The sequence below is a fragment of the Schistocerca cancellata genome, chromosome 4 (genome assembly GCF_023864275.1).
Source record: "Schistocerca cancellata isolate TAMUIC-IGC-003103 chromosome 4, iqSchCanc2.1, whole genome shotgun sequence".
Classification (NCBI taxonomy): domain Eukaryota; kingdom Metazoa; phylum Arthropoda; class Insecta; order Orthoptera; family Acrididae; genus Schistocerca; species Schistocerca cancellata.
Genome location: NC_064629.1, coordinates 734,322,621 through 734,344,768, shown reverse-complemented (window position 1 = coordinate 734,344,768; position 22,148 = coordinate 734,322,621). Strand labels below are relative to the sequence as shown.

The 22,148-nt window shown below is 38.1% G+C and overlaps 1 protein-coding gene across 1 annotated transcript in view; it reads left to right on the top strand.

Moving 5' to 3' along the window:
- LOC126183837 (collagen alpha-1(XI) chain-like) overlaps nucleotides 1-22,148 on the top strand; it is a 533,300-nt gene that overhangs the window by 447,478 nt on the left and 63,674 nt on the right. Inside the window, exons 21-22 of the mRNA XM_049926098.1 lie at nucleotides 2,942-3,102; nucleotides 9,990-10,259. Coding sequence (XP_049782055.1) covers nucleotides 2,942-3,102; nucleotides 9,990-10,259 — 431 coding nt within the window. The remainder of the gene's footprint in view (nucleotides 1-2,941; nucleotides 3,103-9,989; nucleotides 10,260-22,148) is intronic.

The following is a 22,148-nucleotide window of genomic DNA, read 5'->3' as shown; positions in this document are numbered from 1 at the left end:
AGTAACACAACACATAGGCAAAAAGTATTCACTGCACATAAGAAGGTAGTTAGAATAATGTGTGGGACTCATAGTTGCACATCTTGTAGGCATCTGTTTAAAAAGTTAGGAATTCTTACAACAGCCTCACAGTACATTTACTCAGTAATGAAATTTGTTCTGAACAATATTGACCAGTTTAAAAACAACAGTGAAAATCATGATTATAATGCCAGAAGGAAGAAAGACTTACACGATCCTCTACTTAACCTATCTTTGGCACAGGAAAAGGTAAAATGTGCTGCAGTAAAACTTTTTGATAAACTACCAGATGAAATAAAATGTCTGATAGACAGCAGTAATAGTTTTAAAAATAAATTGAAATCATATCTCTTTGACAACTCTTTCTATAATATAGATGAATTCTTGAACAGAAATGAATAAATCTGTAGGTATAATATATGCATTTTGTGCCATTTAAGGGAATGGGATAGATAATAAAAATTTCAAGCATTTTTTTAAAAAAATCCTTGATTCATGTGTGAATTTCTGATGCACTTGACACATTCCACATCATAATAGTTACTGTCAGATCGATCAATGGAACGCGTAACTAACTAATTAACTTTCTGACTACTTAACTCAAAATCTACAAATAATAAACACACAAAAATAAAGACAAGCATTGATATCTGTTAGACAGCAATAACAGTGACACCATTATAACCTTTATGAAAAACCAAAGTACAAACTGTTACATGAGCACTGAAATAACCTCCTGTGCTGTACACAGTCAAGCAAGTACCACAATGCAGCATATTCTTATCTCGTCATTCTCTCAGCCCAAAGAGATAGAAAGTCCAAAGGTGCTAGATCTGGACTGTATGGTTGATGTAGTAGGACAGTCCAGCCGAATTTTGCAATGAGTTGCGTGGTCACAAAACTGATGTGGGTCCTGGCATTATCATATTTCAGGTGAAAGTTGGTCTTCTTGTCTGGTCTTACCCTGAAATTTGAGCTTTCAGCTTAGTCAGTGTCTTCTTGTAGCTTGCTTAATTGACAGTTTCTCCAGGCTCCAGGACAACCCTTGCTATCCCAGAATTCTGTGCACATCACTTTGCCTGCAGATGGCTGTGTGTTGAATTTCTTCTTTGACAGAGAGTTTGCATGTTGCCATTCTATGGCTTGCCTTTTGGATTCTGTCTTGTAGTGGTGACACCATGTCTCATCTCTGGTGATGATGCTGTTCAGAAAATTATCACACACAGCTTCATATTGGTTCAGGAGGTCCCGACAAATTTCCATTCAATGCATTCTTTGTTCTTTTGTAAGCATTCACGGAACCCATCTCACACAGACTTTGTAATAACCAAGATGTTCCAACATTGTTTCCAAGGCATTACAGCTGACATTCACCTTTGCAGACAATCCACTGGTCATTATGCACCAATCAGCAGAGACGAGTTGATCAAGAAGTTCTTCATTGTGAGGGACGACACCTGTGCAGGATCGGCAAGGCCATGGCTTGTCATGCACACCCTTTTCACCACCTTTAGAATGCCATACCCTTTGCATCACATTGCTCTCATCTATTGTATCATCTCCATCCACCTTTAGTAAGCATCGATGGATTTCAATTGGCACAATTTCTTCAGCAATGAGGAAGTCAATTACATATTGCTGTTTTATACAACTGTTCAAATCAGAATTCATTTTGGAACTCCTCTGCTGGTGCCAACTGCCACTGAGTGACAGAACCACATAAAAATGTAAGAGGAAGGTTCAAGAATTAGCACTACATCAACGACATCTGGTGCAGACATCCAAAGTCACCACAAAAAAATAGGAGGCATAACTTTTGGAGTGACCTTGGTAATTTTTCATTCTGTATGAAACTGTTGAAATGTGGAAAAAATTTAACACATTTCAATAATTTAATTTTAGTTTCTAACTTTATTTTGTATTGTTGGAAAGACACAAATGGAAACATTTTGCAAGTATAACTTCCAGCTTAGATCATATATCACACTGAGTGTCAGCTGTTTAAATACTTTCATTTTTAGATTCATCTGCAATAGAACTACTGAATATTAGTATTATTTAATGACAAAAATGGACAACTGGAAACACTATTAGAAACATTTTTAAATACTTCGCAACCAGAGTCCACGTAAATTGTGTTTTAATACACAGATATGTTGTAATTCTATAAGGTCCATACTTTTAAATGCAAATTTCATGTCCATTCATGGTGCAGAAGCATTATATCAAAGTATAAGTCAGTTCCAACAACATTTGTGAAAAGATGGATTTCAGCATGTACAGGGTATCACTGGAGGAATGGTCAGTATTTGTGGATATGGGATAAATAATCATTCAGAGCAACAAAGTCTACTAAATATAGGCTCTAAAATGCATACCTCAACAGCTACGATGACTTATTCACTAGAAAAGATGTGTTTCACAGTAGCTAAGATGAACAAGCACTCATAAATATTAAGATATGCACTTTAGAGCTGATGTTTAGTGGACTTTTCTTTCTTGTTTTGGTCCATACTAGCAACTCTCAGAATATGGAAATCAAAGACCTTGCAGTAAAAGAGATTTGTTTCACAGTATCAAAGATGAATAACTGCTCATAGCTCTTATGGTATGCATATAAGAATTCATGTTTACTAGTCTCTTTTGCTTCGAATAATGGTTCCTGTCATATTCCCCAATCTTGACCACTCCTCTTGGGACACCCTATATCTGAGCTGAACTTTTCATATTCTATACATATCTATGGAAATTACCATGAATTTTACTGCTATTTATCTGGCTTTTAGTGCATTAAATGCAATAACTTCCTGAGGACTGTCAGCATTCAACCCAGCTTCTTTATTCATTATATGAAATACATTGTGTAACTAGACTGGCATTATAAATTGGAATCTTATGTACAGTTAACATAATGTTTCAGGACCAGAAGGACCAGCAGGACCTCCAGGAGAGCCAGGGCCTCGAGGCAGCAAGGGTGGGGATGGAATGCCAGGACCGCCTGGCCCTGAAGGGCTACAGGGTCTCAAAGGAGAACCCGGCAATCCAGGACCTCCTGGGCCCCCTGGTATTGATGGGAAACATGTAAGATGTTGAGGTTCATATTTATGTAACACTTAAATGCACATACTTACTTTTAAAATCTTTTGTATAAAATAGGTTTCTTCACAACTCATAGCACACAACTGCAAGGAATATGATAGACATCCACCTTATGCGAACCAAGATCATCATTTATGGAACCTAAAAGGACCCTAAGCTTAGATGGAGATCTGAAAACACATTTCACATCATATTTCTGAAACATACAACCAGTCGTGTTGGAGATGCTCCCTGTGTAAGGCAGAAAGACTGTAGACCTTGGTACCAACTCAGTATTGTCATCACTCAGCCAGTACATGGTTGGTCAATAGCTTAACATGTGTCTGATCTGTTTTTCCTCTATATCAAGTCTGATGAAAGGTGACCTCTAGATGATTTAACTCAGCTGACAAACTCTCGGGGTGTAAAATGATGTGGGCCCTGTGAACCAAGGTACAAAGTACCCCATCACGCTGAGCTGAATGGTAAAAACTATCAGCCTGTTGATATAAGTCATGTGAGTAGGTTTTCTAGTAACAGCAAGTCTCAATATACCATCAACCATCAACATATAAAGAAAGGGAAGGCAGCCATCCTTTTGCACCTCCATTATTCAGGTAGATTGAATTCAGATGTTCTAAAATCTCATTAAAATTCTCAGTGACATGAGGCCAAACAACAAAAGTATCATGTACATATCTGGCGGAGAAAAAAAAATCAGGTTTTAAAGCCACTGACTCCAATGTACATTCTTCAAAGTTTTCCATAAGTAAATTTGAAACAATGCATGAACATGGGCTTCGCATTGCAGCTCCATCTGTCTGTTCATGCTAGTCATTGAATGAAAAGCAAGTGGAAATCAACACATCTTGAAATAAGTTCATTAATTCAACAGCAAACCTAATCTCAGTTAACTGTAATGAATGAATACAGAGGAACACAGCTGAAGAGAGAGACCACATCAAAAGTTACTAGAATATCAAAGTAATTCAAATGCATTCCATCTAATCAACATAAGAAATTTGCCAAGTTCATAATGTGATGTTGACATTGATCAACTAGTGGGCTCAATGGAGCACCAATGTTACTCACATTCAGATGAAGAGGAACCTCTTCTTTGTGGATCTTTGCAAATATCAGTGGTTGTCAGTGACATCACCTGCCTGCAGTCCCATAATTTATATGAAAAATGTGTTTTCTTTATGCTAAAAGCTGTTATCTTTAAAACTCATTAAAGGTCTTCAACTATAGATGACACTATTATGTCCACAAGACATAACAAGACTTCAAAACACAATACATTAGGTACGAGGCCTGAATGACTTATTTATTTTGTTTGCTAATGAATATTTTATACAATCTATGCATTTCCTTATCACTCTGACTGACACTTTGTCTAGGTCTCTTGAGTTTTAATTATTAAATTCTTTGTACTACACCAACATCTACATACATACTCTGTAAGCCACAGTATGGAACATGGCAGAGGTATCTTGTTCCACTACTAGTCATTTCCTTTCCTGTTCCATCTGCAAGTAGAGCAGAGGCAAAGCAACTGTCTCTATGCCTCCATATCAACCCTACATTCTTGTCTTCATGGCCCTTGGGTGAACTGTACATAGACAGCAGCAGCATTGTTCTGCATTAAGCTTCAAATGCCAGTTCTCTAAACTTCCTCAGTAGTGTTTTACAAAGTGAACATCAACTTCCCTCCAGGGATTCCTATTTGAGGTCATGAAGCATTTCTGTAATACTCACATATTGATTGACTCTACTAGTAACAAATCTAGCAGCACACTTCTGAATTTCTTCAATGCCTTCCTTTAATCTGACCTGGTGGCAATACCAAACACTTGACCAGTATTCAAGAATGGGCCTCACATACATTCTATACATATTCTTCTGTACAGACAAGCTGCACTTTCCTAAAGTTCTCTCAATAAATCAAAGTTGTCCCTTCATCTTCTGTGCTACCATCTGTATGTCTCTGTTCAGTTTCATATCGCTTTGCAACATTATATATAGATATTTAATTGATGTGACTGTGTCCAGCAGCACGGTACTAATGTTGTATTTAACCACTACAGGGTTTTTCCTACTCATCTGCATTAACCAGTGTCAACCCTTCAACTTCCCTAGTATCATACTTATGTGTTTGTTCAATTTCATATCACTTTGTAACATTACATCTAGATTTTTAATCAATGTGATTGTGTCAAGCAGCACACTACGAATGCTGTCTTTGAACACTACAGGATTGTTTTTCCTACTCATCTGCATTAATTTGCACCAACTATAAATTTTGTGTAAATCATTTTGTACCAGCCTGCAGTTACTCAATGGCAACAACTTCCTGTTCACCCTAGCATCATCAACAAACACCCACAGATTGTTTCTCACCATGTCCATCAAATCATTTGTGTACATAGAGAATGAGTGGTCCTATCACAGTTCCATGGGGTCGATCTCGTCAATACCTTTATTTCTGATGAACACTCACTGTCAAGGACAGTATACTGGGTTCTATTACTTCAGAAGTCTTCAAGCCAGTCACATATCTGGGAACCTAATCCATATTCTTGGATCTCTGTTAATAGTCAGCAGTAGAACACTTTGTCAGATGCATTCTGGAAATCTAGAAACTGTACTTTTTTATAAGTTTCACATCTGTTTTTCTGGCAAGTATTATTTCAACTTTCCTGCACTACTGTTAAACACTGTTATTTATTAAATTTTCTGTGGATCATCTCCTAACACTTCCCTGTTCTGTATGCTACTGTGTTTGTTTCGTCTGTTTTATAGTTGTCTGTTTTGTAGCAATCCAAATTACTTTTTGTTTAATTTAAGTGTTATTTTGTCACTCAATATTTTTTTTTGACAGCAAGCAGTGAATCTGTCACAGTATCTTATATTTTACTGAACTCTGATACTGAAGAGTCTAGGAGGACTCTCATTACTCATTGTTACATGAGTAGGAACTTTAAGATAATCCCAGCAACAGGTAGAAAATGTCTAGAAGACCAGCATTGCTCATGGAATTTCAGTAAAGCTTGCAGTCTGCAGCATTATTCCAAGAAATGATCATGTCCTCTTGGTTTTGAAACAGATGAAAAGCCTAAACTAAAGGCCTTACAGGTTCTGTGACAAGCTAGGCTGTAAGTTCCCTGACTTGTGTCATAGATTCCACACTGTTAGTATATTCTAAATAGGACATAGGTGTGCTGCAAATGAGGATTTTTAGTTTAGGCAACTATTCATCACACACAGATACTGACAGCTATAGGATGCCTCAAAGCATTGCTGTAAGTTCCCAAGAAATGCCTTCTCCCACCCCCTTATTAGACAATGAAAATCCTGCTGAAGATTTTGCAAAAAGGTGTCAGAGTTTGAATGCTCCTATAAACAGTGGAGCTCACATAATATTAGGCACAAAAAGCTGGCTATAATTAAAACTGACAGCAGTGAGATTTTTGGGGTGAATCTAATCGTATGTCAAAGGCATAGGTGAGCAAGAAATTTAGGTCGAATGTTCATTACAGTAGAGGAAAAACTCTAATCCATTGAGATAAAACTTGAAACTGCATGTGACATTGTTTGGTTAAGATTCAGTGTCAAGGGTGGGGATAAATTTTTAATTAGATCATTCTATCAACCAGTATACTCTCCCTCAGATGTAACAAAAAACTTTCAAGAAAGTCTTAGCTCTCTAGCACATATGTTCACCAATCATACTGTCATCGGAGGAGACTTCATCATTCAACAACTGTTTGGAAAAGTTAGTATTTTATGAGTGGTGGGTATCATAAGAGATTTCTAGTACAGATAGTCCAGAAGCTCACTCATGATGGAAATATACTAGATCTAATGGCAATAAATATAGCTGTCCACTTTCAGGATGTCCACATACAAATTGGTACCTGTGTCCATGAAGAGGTTGTAGCAACAGTGGTTATCGAATTACAACAGACAAGTAGAACAAACAGAAAGATTCACATATTAAGTTAAATAGCTAAAGAGGCAGCACCATAACTCAAAGAGGAACTTGAAACTTTTAAATCAGAGCAGGCGCATGTAGGAGAATTGTGATTAAAGTTTAGAAGAATAAATGACTGAGCACTGGATACATATGTATATAGTAGGACACTTTGTAATGTAAGGGCCCTCCATTGTATATAGTCTCTGTTATGAAACTTCTAAAGAAACAGTGAGTACTTACTACACTGTAGGTGTATAATAAATAATGGGAGAACAGACGGAGAGAAGCTACGGGAAAGAAATTTGACTATCAAAAATACAAAACATAAGCCCTATAATGGAATTTTATCAAAAGTCCTTCCACAATAGCCGAAACAATTCTGCTCATAAATAAAGGCTGTCAGTGGCACCAAAGTTATTGTCCAGATACTCATAGATGACACAGGAACAGAAATTGAAAGTAACAGAGCAAAAGCAGAAGTGTATAACTCTGGTTTCAAATGTAGTTTTGCAAAGGAAAATGGGAGAGTAATTCCCCAATTTAATTCTCGCACCATTGTAAATATGACTGATAGAAATGGTGATATCAATAGCACTGAGAAACATGTGAAATCAGTAAAACTGAACAAAATGTCAGAATCTACTAGAATCCTTATCAGGTTCTATACAGAATAAACAGAAAACTGTGCCCAGTATTTGGAAGAAAACACAAATCACACCCACCTATAAAATGGGTAGCAAAAATGATTTACAGAATTATTATCCCATATCCATGTGATGTATAAATTTAGAACATATTCTGGCCTCAAACCTTATGACATACCTTGAACAGAATTACTTCCTCCATGCCTACCAGAATGGACTCCAAAAACATAAATCACACAAAACCCAACTCTCACTTCATCTCACATGACCCCCTAAAAGCTGTGGACAAGGCAGTCAAGCAAATGCAGCGTTTTTTATTTTAAAAAAGCATTTGGCTCAGTACCACAGTGTTGCTTGTTAATGAAAGTATGACCATATGGCACACAAACAAAATTTGTAACTGGATAGAGGATTTCTTGGTAAGAAGCAAGTAGGATGGAGAGTCATTGACAGAAGTTTAAATAACTTCAGAAGTATCCCAGGAAAGTATATACAGACACTTACTGCTTATGTTGTGACTTTGTGACCTGGTATATAATATTAATGATAACTTTGGACTTTTTGCAGATGAAGCAGATATCTGTAATGAAGAATTGTCTAAAAGTGCTACAAAAACATTTAGTCTAATCGTGATGAGATTTCAAAGTTTACAAAATCTGACAACTTGCAATAAATGCTAAGAAATGTAAAATTGTGTATTCATAAGATGCAAAATGTAGTATCCTATGACTGAAACATCAGTGAATCATGGTTGAAATCAGTTAACTCATACAGATACCTGGCTGTACCAATTTGAAGGGTTATGAAAGACAATGATCACATAGGCTCAGTTGCAAATGGAGTAGGTGGTAGACTTTGGATCATAGGCCGGATACTGGGAATATGCATTCAAGCTACAAAGAAGATTGCGCACAAAACACTCATGCTACCTATCATATAACATTGCCCAAGTGTGTGGGACTCTTACCAATTTGAACCAAGAGTAAATATTGAACATATACAATGGAGGGTTGCATGAAGGTCAGACATTGTTTGATGTAGGGGAGAACATCACAGAAAAGCTGAAAAACATGAAATGGCAGATGCTTGAATATAGATCCTAGCTATCACCTGAACGCATACTTACAAGCTTTTAAGAACCAATATTAATTGAGGATTCTAGGAATATACTGCAGCCACCTGTGTATAACTCCCATAGGGACCACAAAGAAAATACTAGACTAATTACAGTACACACAGAGGCATTTGTCGGTTCCACACTTCATATGTGAGTGTAACAGGAAGAAAACCTAATATGCGGTACAATGAGAAGTACTCTCTGCTGTGCACTTCACAATGGTTTTCAGAGTAGTTATAAGGATGTAAATGTAGAAGTGTAAAAAAGGATGGCATGTGTTTCCCACTTTTAGTACATTATGCAGCACACCAAGGGTTGAGTATGAGTATAAAGATTGAGATACCTGAATCTTTCACCACATATAACTTTTGACCTACTAAGATATTTCTAATCTCTTTTCACATATATGAATTGTGTCCAGAGGCTCATGAAATAAAGACAACATATTTTGCAAATTGTCACCAAGATACAAGCATTAGTTTGAATTTTTTCTAGGAAATATGTTATTCTTTTTTATTTCACTGTAACAAATTGGGCAGTTTCTGCAGTATTACTGTCTTTGGTTCTGCAAAGAAACAACACAGTAAAAATAATTGAATATGGGAATTTTTGTGCAGATTTTGCAGTCATTTGAATGGTGTACCATCTGGAAGTTTACTCCCACTTATTATCAGGAGTGGCAGAAGCATTTATTGCTTGCCATGGTGGCATTATTGTTCCTGAAGAGTGTGGCATAAACTTCCAGGTAATGCCCCATTACAGTGACCACAAAAATTACTATATTGAATGTACTTTTACTCTGTAATTTCATATTGGTAATAGATCTCTGAATTTTTCTTATACAAATCTGCTACTCTGGCACAAAAAAATAAAGCAATTCCTTTTTAAAATAAAAGCAAATCTAATCCCTGTATCTGTTTATTAATGGTACTGGAAAAATGCAATATTCTTTGTTTCAGGGCCTAGGTGGAAAGGGATTACAATTATCTTGTGCATTAATATGTGTGTGTGTGTGTGTGTGTGTGTGTGTGTGTGTGTGTGTGTGTGTGTGTGTGTGTGGCTTAGTACAAAAGAACCAGATTTCTGTGATACATTATGTTCTAAACATAGTATTTCATTTACATAATCAGTATGTTAAAATGCCTCATTTCAGGGAGAGAGGGGGCCACCAGGACCAAAGGGAGATGAAGGCAAGGCTGGAGTACAGGGTTCTCCTGGTCCTCGAGGTCCAATAGGTCCTGAAGGACCAAAGGGCAATCCTGGACCACCAGGCTTCCCTGGACCTGCAGGTGAGCCAGGATTGGTTGGGCCAAAGGGTGATGCTGGGAAAGATGGAGAAGATGGCAGGCCAGGATCTCCTGGGCCTCCAGGAGAAGCTGGGCCACCAGGAAAAATGGGCCCTGTGGGAGCACCTGGAAAGGTGGTATGTACTTCTTATGTGAGCCACATCATGAAATGAAGCATTTAGCTTCAAATATTAATACAAGTATTAAGATAACTGTGATATGTGAACTACACACACACACACACACACACACACACACACACACACACATATATATATATATATATATATATATATATATATACGTATGTATGTTGTAAGCAATTAATTCATTTGTTTAGTCATTCCTCCGTGCACAACACTGATTCTGGGACATATTTCACAAATGAAATTTTCACTAAAACAATGCAGTGTAACCAAAGTGAAACTCCATGACATGTTAAAGCTATGTTCTTGAATGGAGACAGACCAAGTTATGGGCTGCTATACTGTGTCCTAAGAGAATACTTCTTGATTTGGCTTGTAGCTCCATTCAGCAATACTAAACAGTCCTCCAAAGTAGTACGTTCAGTCAACGATATTAACAATTGCAAATTTCAGGGAAAGCCTACAGCAGTTAGACTGGGATGAGGTGTACCATGAACCTGATGCCAATTTAAAATATAATTTATTTCATGACATTTTTGTAAATGCATTTGAAAACTGCTTCCCCAAGAAAATAGTTAAATATACTCGTAAGAAACCTTGTAACAAACCATGGCTTACTAAGGGTATAAAAATATCTTGTAACCGGAAAAGGGAAATGTATCTGACAGCAAGAAAGAGTAGTGACCCAGAAACTATCAAACATTATAAAAACTACTGTGCTATATTAAGAAAAGTTATTAAAAAATCCAGAAGTATGTATATCACATCTGAAATCAGCAACTCTGATAATAAAATTAAAACAATTTGGAATATTATTAAAAGAGAAACAGGTCAACCAAGAGCACAGGAAGACAGTATTACCATCAAATTGAATGAAAACTTCACGAACAAAAAGTCAGAAGTTGAAAATATTTTTAATAATCATTTTCTAAATGTTGTGGATATAGTAGGATCCAGGTGTTCATTAGAAGATGCTAGGCTGTTAATGGAAGAGGCCATACCTATGCAATTTGATACAATTGAAATCTCACCCACTTCTCCCTCTGAAATTAGGAAAATAATAAACTTGCTTAAAAGCAAAAACTCACATGGAATTGATGGCATTTCCAGCAAAATACTAAAAGCTTGTTCTCAACAGATAAGTAAGATTCTCAGCCAGCTGTGTAATAGCTCTCCGGAACAGGGCATTTTCCCTGATAGACTGAAATATGCTATTGTTATACCTTTGCATAAAAAGGGGGATAGATCTGATGTCAACAATTACTGTCCAATCTCCCTTCTAACAGCTTTATCCAAAATTTTTGAGAAAGTAATGTATTCAAGAGTAGCTTCACATATCTGTAAAAATGAAGTACTAACAAAATGTCAGTTTGGTTTCCAGAAAGGTTTTTCAACAGAAAATGCCATATATGATTTCACCAATCAAATTTTGAATGATCTGAATAACCGAACACCACCCATTGGGATTTTTTGTGATCTCTCAAAGGCTTTTGATTGTGTAAATCATGAAATTCTGCTAGACAAGCTCAAGTATTGTGGCATGAGTGGGACAGTGCAGAAATGGTTTAATTCGTACCTAACTGGAAGAGTGCAGAAAGTTGAAATAAGTAGTTCTCATAATATGCAAAGATCAGCACATTCCTCAAACTGGGGAACTATCAAGAATGGGGTTCCACAAGGGTCAGTCTTGGGTTCTTTGTTGTTCTTAATATATATTAATGACTTGCCATTCTATATTCATGAAGAGGCAAAGTTAGTTCTCTTTGCTGATGATACAAGTATAGTAATCACACCTGACAAACAAGAATTAACTGATGAAATTGTCAATACTGTCTTTCAGAAAATTACTAAGTGGTTCCTTGTAAACGGACTCTCACTGAATTTTGATAAGACACAGTACATACAGTTCCGTACAGTGAATGGTATGACGCCATTAATAAATATAGACCTTAATCAGAAGCATATAGCTAAGGTAGAATATTCCAAATTTTTAGGTGTGGCCATTGATGAGAGATTAAATTGGAAGAAACACATTGATGATCTGCTGAAACATTTGAGTTCAGCTACTTATGCAATAAGGGTCATTGCAAATTTTGGTGATAAACATCTCAGTAAATTAGCTTACTACACCTATTTTCACTCGTTGCTTTCATATGGCATCATATTTTGGGGTAATTCATCACTGAGGAATAAAGTATTTATAGCACAAAAGCGTGTATCAGAATAATAGCTGGAGTCCACCCAAGATCATCCTGCAGACATTTATTTAAGGATCTAGGGATATTCACAGTAGCTCTCTTATGAAATTTGTTATTAACAACCAAACCCAATTCAAAAGTCATAGCAGTGTGCATAACTACAATACTAGGAGAAAGGATGATCTTCAATATTCAAGATTAAATCTAACTTTGGCGCAGAAAGGGGTGAATTATACTGGCACTAAAGTCTTTGGTCACTTACCAAATAGTATCAAAAGTCTGACAGATAACCAACAAGTATTTAAGAAGAAATTAAAAGAATTTCTGAATGACAACTCCTTCTACTCCATAGAGGAATTTTTAGATATAAATTTAAAAAAATATATTAAAAAATAAAAAAATAAAATAAAAAACACAAAGAAATGAAAAAGTTGTTATATTAACTTAAGTATGTTGTTAAATTAACTTAATTATGTCATGTATTGGAAAATTTGACTCGTTCCACATCATTACGAAATATCGTATTCATGATCCATGGAACTAGTATTAATCTAATCTAATCTAAACTAGTCATTACCTCTCTCTTAATAACCAAAATTGTACAAAGAATCTCCTGCATGTATTACAAATTTCAGCATTAAATCAACTGCAAAATTAAATATTGATTCTAGATCAAACCTCTACACTGGTTAAACTACTCTTTCAGAAGTGCTAGTAGGGAAAGGTATGCAGAAGAGCCTATGCTAAGCTTGGACCATTGGAATAGTAGGAGAAAAGTATTGGAAAATTGAAGTTTTCATTTGCTCCCTGTTACATTCTCAGATGGCTTACTTGGTAGAGTTTCACCTACAAAAGGCAAAATTGTTGATGCATGGTATTATTTTTTGGATAAATAAATAAATAAAACAATAGTTATAACAGCCACAATTGGGCACTTAAATAAATCCTATGGCAACAAGTGAAAATTTGTGTCAGACCAGGACTCAGACTTGGATTTCCCACATTATGCAAGCAGTCGCCTAAACAACTCATGCTTGGGCATGCTTTTTGTCCAGCCCAAATTCACACACTACACATGTAGCATCCACTGTCCATTATCATCACTGTTCTTGGCTTAACCTGATTCCTGCAAGAGTTTGGACATAGTATGCACCCACATTTAAAACAACATTATTCACCATGAGGTGCATATACCATTATATGTGTGTTGTCTGTTCTTTTGGACTTGTCAGAAAGAACAGGGTCTGTTTTTGATTCAGCATCCATGTATATACATGACATAATGGAAACTAAGTCCTCAGCTGCAATTGGCCATTGAAAAAAATCGAATGACAAAAAGTGAAAATTTGTGTTGGACTGGGACTCTAACCTGAATTTCACATGTTATGCAAGTGGGCACCTTACCTGCATCAGCTTGCTTCCCTTCCAGCCCAAATTCACAACTTTTTGCAAACTATACCTGTAGTGTCCATTTCAGCTATCCTCATTGCTTGCAGCTTCATCTTATTCTCTCAACAGTTCACATGTAGTGTGCATCCGCAATGAAGATATCATTAGCTGTCAGGTGACAAGTTGAGAATTTGGTCTGAATGGGAAGTGTTCTTGAAGAGCCAAAGTTGTTAAGGCAACCACTCCCATTACAGTATCTGATTGCAGCTGAGGTCTGAGCTTCTCTTATGTCATCTACGAGAGCTGTTCAATAAAGAATGATCATAATTTTCTTTATGGTCATAATTTCTTATGCTAAAATTTTATCTTATAATATTCTGTTTGCTTAATGTGTAGCAAACACACCATAGTAGTTTCATTGTTGGGACTCCTGGCTACAGTCTGTGGTGAGAGGCAGGCAAGGTCAGATATGTTCAGTATCATCAACCACTGCAATGGAGGTAACACGCAAGGAACAATATGTGGCACTGAATTCTGCTTTCACCTCAACAAATCTTCAGCTGAGGCCTATACAATGCTACAGGAGGCCTTTGGAGAGTCTGTTCTTCCCTACAGCACAGCTCAAAGGTGGTTCAAAATGTTTAAAGAAGGGAGACAATCAATTTCAAAGGAAGGTGGGTCCGGTGCTCCAGTTATTGCTCTTACAGAAGAAAACATCAACACTGCTACTGTCATTGTAAGAGAGGATTGACGAATTACCTTAAGATCACTTTCTGAAATACTGAACATTTCATTGGGTGCCACCTACATGTTGGTGACAGAAAAATTACACATGACACGTGTTTGTGTGTGATTGGTTCCAAGACTGTTGTTTTCTGAACAAAAGGACATTCGCATGCAGGTCTGCATGCAGTTAAAGTTCATGTTAGAGGAAGATCTGAAATTTCTTTCAAATGTAATCACTGCTGATGAAACTTGGCTACATCATTTTGAGAGCAAACAACAAAGCTCAGTGTGGAAGTTTCCTTCATCACCAACCCCCTAAAAAGAAAAAGTGGTTGCTTCTGCTGGGAAAGTTATGGTCATCTCATTCTTTGATATTCATGGAATGGTTTATCAGCATGTTGTACCTGCACACACATCAGTAACTAGGCAATACAACAGGGGTGTCCTGAAAGCATTGCAAGTCCATATTAGGTACAAAAGACCACATTTCTGTGAAGCAGACTGGATGCTGCACCACAATGATGCGCAGCCACATATTACCAATGTTGTTGCTGAATATCTTGCAAAAATCAACGTGAAGTGCATCCCTCACCCTCCCTATAGTCTGGATTTATCCCCAAGTGACTTTTTTCTATTCCCTAACATGAAGAAACGCCTTCTTGGGAGGCATTATCAATCATCAGACATAGTGGTGAAGGCTGTGGAGGCGATTTTGAAGGACCCCTCAGAAAATGGTTTCCAGCATGTACTTGAAGACTGGCAGAAATGCTGGGACAAGTGCATCACATTCATGGGAGACTACTTTGAGAAGGACCATCAAAATTATGAGGATGAGTAAAGGTATGTTGTCAAAAAAATTATGATCATTCTTTATTAAACAGCCCTCGTGTGTGTCTGTGGCAACTGAATTAAAAATGGTGTATGTTCTTTCAGACATGTCTGAAAAACAGACACCACACTTATAACACAGTTTTTATTGGAATAAGCTTTACCAGTCTTAAAAAGAATAATTCTGCCTCTAAACCACTAATTACAACTTTTATTGGCATGGAGAAGACATGAAGCTATCCAGAAGAGATACTGTTCCAGGCGAAAGAAGCTTGAAAATAGGAAAAAATATTACTCTTTGTACAGACATTTATTATCCATAATTTTTCTTTAAATACACCTAGTATTAATATGCAAACAAAAGTTCTGGAAGGCTTTAAATACTTCAGGAATAAAGGAGACCTCTCACTGAATAGCAGAGACCATACAAATACTCATATACTCATACATGAGCAGGTACATTACACTTGCTGGACCCATAATACCAGGGCTATAGATCAGCTGGTAGACAGAAGTGAGGAGTTATATCAGGTGGTATGGTTAGAGGGAGAAAGAGGGAGGAAATGGGAGGAGGGGTTTAGTGAGGAGTAACTAATAGCTAAGAGGGAGGCAGTAGTTGTGTGGGATAGGACAGGATACAAATCCAACACACAGGCAACAGAGCCAGTGGCTTCATGTAGTTCATGATGATGACAACATGGAGGTATGGATTGGGAATGGTTGGCATGTCAGAGGAAATGGAGACTGTTGGATAGGCGGTGTGACTGTAGTGGGTTAGCAGAGATTGATCAGGAAGATTATGGAAGCAAAGGATATGTTGCAAGTTTAACCCCTATGTGCACAGTTCAGAAAAGCTGGTGCTGGAGCAGAGGGATGCCGATGGAATGGGTTGGAAAGCAGTCATTGAACTCAAGCATTTTGTGCACACCAATGTGGTCTGCCACTGAGTAGTCAATTGGTAAATGCTGCTCTTGGCCAGAGTTTGTGGTGACCATTTTGGTGGACAGTTGATTAATAGTCATGCACACACAAAATGCTCTGCGGAAATTGCAGGAGAGATAGCAAATGACATTGCTGATTTTAAAAGTGATCATGCCTCTCATGAGATAGGGTAAGTCAGTGAGAGGACTAGATCAGGATGTATTAGTTGGGTGAATCTGGAAGGTCTTGCTCCTGGATCTTCCACTGGGATATGGCCCTTGTGACAAGAGACTGGGAGTGTAATTGGTGTAGAAATAGACCAAGACATTGTTTAGGCTGGGTGGGCAGTGGAATACCATTTTAGGAGGGCTGAGAAGCATTGTGGATATGATGTCCCTAATTTCTGAGTATGATGACATAGCTGAGCCCTGGCAAAGGGTATAATTCAGATGTTCCAGTCTGAGATGATACTGGGCGATGATGGAGGCACTGGGGTATGGATGGAGCCATCAGAGATGTGAAAGTGAATGTCCAGAAAGGTGGCACACTGGCTGAGGAGGACAAGGTGAAGCAGATGGGCAAGAAGGTGTTGAGGTTGGTTCTTGGGGTAATGGGAGGATTAGGGTTGTCTGAGGATTTGGCACAGGAAATCTGTTTGTGGACTGTGTTTGGGGGTAGTATTTGTCTATGAAGGCTTTTGTGACCTTTGGCACACTGGGAAAGGGAATTCTTGTCTCTGCAGATATGCCATTCCTGGGTGGCCAGGCTAAATTGGAGCAATTTTTGGTGTGGAACAGGTGACAGCTATCTAAATGCTGGTACTATTCATGATTTATGGAACTGATCTGAACTGGGGCATGGATGGAGCTATCAGACAGGTGAACGTGAATGTCCAGGAAGGTGGTACACTGGGCTGAGGAGGACAAGTTGAAGCACATGGAAAAGAAGATGCTGAGGTTCGGTAAGAGTGAGGACAAGGTGTCTCGGCCCTGGGTTCAGATCATGAATATATCACAAATGAACCTGAACCAAACGAGGAATTTGGGGCTCTGGGAGACTAAGAAGATCTTCTCTAGATGACCCATAAACAGACTGGCATAGGAAAGTGCCAAGTGAGTGCCCATAGTCACACCACAGATTTGTTTAAGTGTCTTCCTATCAAAGAATAAGTAGTTGTGTATGTGGATGTAAGTTTTAGATATATAATGAATGAGGCAGTGGGCTTGAAATCAAAAGAATATTGGGAGAGTATTGTTTAATAGCAGCAGTGTCATGAGCATAAGGGCTGTTGGTGTATAGGTAGGTGGCATCAACTGTAATTAGTAAGTAACCAGGTGATAATGAGGTGGGGATGGCCAAGACTTGAGTGAAGTGGTTTGTATCTCTGATATGCAAGGCTACGCTATGAGAAATTGATTGGATGTGTTGCTCAACAAGAGCAGAGATTCTATGAGTGGTTGATGAGAGTGTTAACTGGGAGTAGGTTAGGTTATGATGGACAGTGGTATTTTGAGGTGGGAGTAGCATGTCTTTAAATTTTGATAATTTTTGGAGTTGGTGTCTGTAATGTTCTTCCATGGTGTTGGAGGACCAGCCAGCATTTCAATTTGGGAGATGTAGGGTAGGTAGTTGGGACTGCACAGCAAAACTATCCTGTGGAAGGAGGAGAGACAGTTCTGGGATTCTTGGACTATGGAGATTTGTTTCTGTAGTACCAGCTTTGTGAGATGTAGGAACTGGCAGAATCTGAAGATCTGAAGGTCACTGTAAAGCAGGGGGGGGGGGGGGGGGTGACATCTGGAGAAGGAAAATTTTTATAATTAGGTTATTGAAGGGGAGTGAAGGAATCCCATGGCTTAGACAATATTTAAGAAAGAGGATGTGGGACTGGGTTTTAGCTAGGGATGAAAACAGACATGAAATTATGATGGGAGCAATATGTGAGGAGCGGTGAGTTGATTTGCAGATGAAATGTAGTAATTTGTTGCTTGGATAATGTTTTACCATAATCTGGGTGACACAGGTTCAGAGGATAGCTTGGGCTATGATCAAAATGGTCATACCACCGGTTGTCGCAAATGTTAGGCTTGAACGTAGTTGTTAAAGACCCGTGATGCATCTGCATAAGAAATTCAAGAAGAGAATTATAGAGAAAGATTTGGATAGACAGTATGGGAGAGACGAAGTATATGTAAATTATGAGACAGTAACAAAGGATGGACAATATGAGGCTTAGGACATTAGGGAACCAGTAGGTGATATAAATATAATACAGGAGACCTCTCACCATATATTAGAAGCACTGAGTCATTGACAAACACACACAGAAAAGAAAGGAACTGCTGATCAGCAGGTAGACTGGGGTGAGGTGTTGTGTCAGGATGGCTGAGAAGAAGGAAGTGGGAAAAAGATTTGGGTAGGGGTTGCTGACAGCTCAGAGGGACACAGCACATGTATGAGACAGGATTGGAGGAGGGAGATGTTGCAGGTGGGTGGAATATGAGTATAACATATGGGCACCAGAGGCGGTGATTTCATGCAGTGCACAATGATAGTGACATAGAGGCATGGATTGGCAGGGTGTGACAGGACAGACAAAGGGGAAAATGTTGGGTAGAGGGTGTGACTGCAGTGGGTTAGTGGAGATTGTGGCCAGGAGGATTATGGGAGCAAAGTATGTTTTGCAAGGATAATTCCTATCTACATAGTTCATAAAAGCTGGTGCTCTGGGAAAGAATCCAGTTGGAATGGGTTTGAAGCAGCCATTTAAGTTGAGCATGTTGTGCTCAGCAGCGTATTCTGCCACTAGGTGATCAACCCTTGGCCAGAGTTTGGCAGTGGGCATTCTTTCTGGTGGACAGCTGGTTGGTGGTCATGTCCCCATAATGTACTGTGAAGAAATTGCAACAGAGTTGGCACATGACATGGTGGCTTTCATTGGTGGGATAGGGTAAGCCAGTGAGAGGACTAAGTAGGATGTACTGGGTGGGTGAATTGAGCAGGTCTTGGACCTGGGTGTTCCACAGATATATGATCCTTATAGCAAAGGCTTCAGATGGCTTAGGGATGGATCAGGGTGTTGTGTAGGTTGGGTGGACTGTTAAATACCACTTTATGAGGGGTGGGAAGAATCATGAGTCAGATGTCCCTCATTTCTGGGGGTGATGATAGATAGTCGAAGCCCTGATGAAAACATTGTTTAATTGTTCAAGTCCAGGGTGATATTGGATGATGGGGCCTCCTTTATGGCTGTTTCTTGGGGATGGTAGGAGGATTATGGGATATGTGAGGATAAGGCATAGGAACTCTGATTGTAGACTTTTTGATACCAAGTACAAAGATATATCATCATTCTTTTTTGTCATTGCCCATATATATAGGGCACTGGAGGAACAACCAGTATGGTGTATAAAGAAAATTAACCTTCATCATGTACTTCAGTTATGTGCAGAGAACCCAGTTGTCAGACATAGTAGCAATTGCCTAGTAAAACTTCAGTATCAGAACATATTTTGTATTTTATCTGTAATAAACTAATTTTCCCTCTTCTTCTTGCATTGTAATATAACATTTCTGATAGTTTTCTGAGATTCCAGAACTTCTAAAAACATTGTAATGTTATTTTAATATCTCATTCTACAACATCATGTACATACTTCCAATGAGGGCATCTACCAAATTCCAATAACACAAGCATCTCAATCAAAGGAATGGCAGTTATCCACAAGCTCGAAAAAGAGCATAATTTGAACATCCTCCTGACATACAATGACTCACTTCCTCTGTGATGAATGAAAGTGATTAGTTTACAGAATTTATCTGCCAACTGCAAACTTTTCCACCTACAATCCCTGCCACAATGATCCCATGTGAGAAATGTTGTGTAAACTCTAAACCATACTCAAACCTGTAGACCCATCCCATAACCTCTGCCTCAAATCCATCTGCGTCTTCATATCAAATATCTCTCCATGACATTCCACCATAACTACTGATTACTGTAGGAGAGCCAGCCATGACAAAAGTCTTCCATCTAGTGTGCAAGATGTACTAGACAAGCGAAATACCCTTAGACTTCAAGAAGAATGCAGTAATTCCAATTTTGAAGAAAGCAGTTGCTGACAGATGTGAAAATTACCAAATTATCAGTTTAATAAATCATGGTTGCAAAATACTAATAAAAACTGTTTATAGAAGAATGGAAAAAGTGGCAGAAGCCAACCTCAGGGAAGGTCAGTTTCGATTACAGAGAAATGTAGGAACATACAAGGCACTACTGACCCTAGGACTTATCTTAAAAGATAGGTTAAGGAAAGGAAAACATAAGTTTATCCAATTTGTAGACTTAGAGAAAGCTTTTGACAATGTTGACTGGAATAATCTGTTTGAAATTCTGATGGTAGCCAGGATAAAATACAGGGAGTAAAAGGCAATTTACAGCTTTTGTGGAAACCAGATGGCAGTTATAAGAGCGAAGGGGCATGAAAGGGAAGCAGTGGTTAAGAAGGGCATGAGACAGGGTTGCAGCCTATCCCTGGTGTTATTCACTCTGTTTACTGAGCAAGCAGTAAAGGAAATCAAAGAAAAATTTGGAGTAGGGATTAAAGTTCAGGAATGAGAACTAAAAACCTTGAGGTTAAACAATGACATTGTAATTCTGTCAGAGACAGCAAAAGATTTCGAAGAGCAGTTGAATGGAATGGTCAGTGTCTTGAAAGACTGATATAAAGTGAACATCAACAAAAGCAAGACAAGTATAACGGAATGTAGTTGAATTAAACCAGGTGATGCCAAGGGAATTAGATTAGGAAACAAGATGCTTAAAGTAATAGATAGGTTTTGTTATTTGTGGAGCAAAATAACTGATGATGGCTGAAGTAGTGAGAATATGAAATGTAGACTGGCAATGCCAAAAAAATCATGTATGAAGAAGAGACATTTTGATAAGGTTGAATATAAACATTAGTGTTAGAAAGCCTTTTCTGAAGGTATTTGTCTGGAGTGTAACAATGTATGGGAATGAAACATGGATGATAAACAGTCTAGACAAGAAGACAATAGAAGGTTTTGAAATGTGGTGCTACAGAAGAATACTTAAGATTAGATATGTAGAATGTAGATATGTAGTAATGAGAAGGTACTGAATAAAATTGGGGAGACAAGAAATATGTGACACAACTTGAGTAAAAGGAGGGACTGGCTCATAGGACACATTCTGAGACATCAAGATCACCAATTTAGTACTGGAGGGAAGTGTGAGGGGTAAATATTGTAGAGGAAGACCAAGAGAGATGAGTACATTTATCAGATTCAGAAGGATGTGTGTTGCAGTAGTTATTCAGAGATGAAGAGGTCTGCACAGGATAAAGTAGCATGGAGAGCTGCATCAAACCAGTCTTTGGACAGAAGACTACAACAACAACATGGAAAGAATCTTTGCTCTTGTTTACCAACATTTCCAACCTATTGCCCTCAGCCTAGCTACCCAAATTAAAGTCACAAATCACATACTGCATCGTCTCACAATCACCAACATTCCATTACCATCTGGATATCTGCACATCACTGTTGATTCCACCTACATATACATCAGCATTCCCCATAGCTTTGCCACTCTCTTCCAACACCTGGTTGATTCCAAATAAACCACATCAATCCTTATACAGCTAACAGATTACATCCTTATCCATTATTGTTTTATCTTTGAGGGGCAGCTATACAAACAAATCTATGACATGCCCATGGGCACCCACATGGCAAATTCCTATACCATCCTGTTTGTGATCCATTAAGAGAAAACCTTCCTTTCACCCAAGGT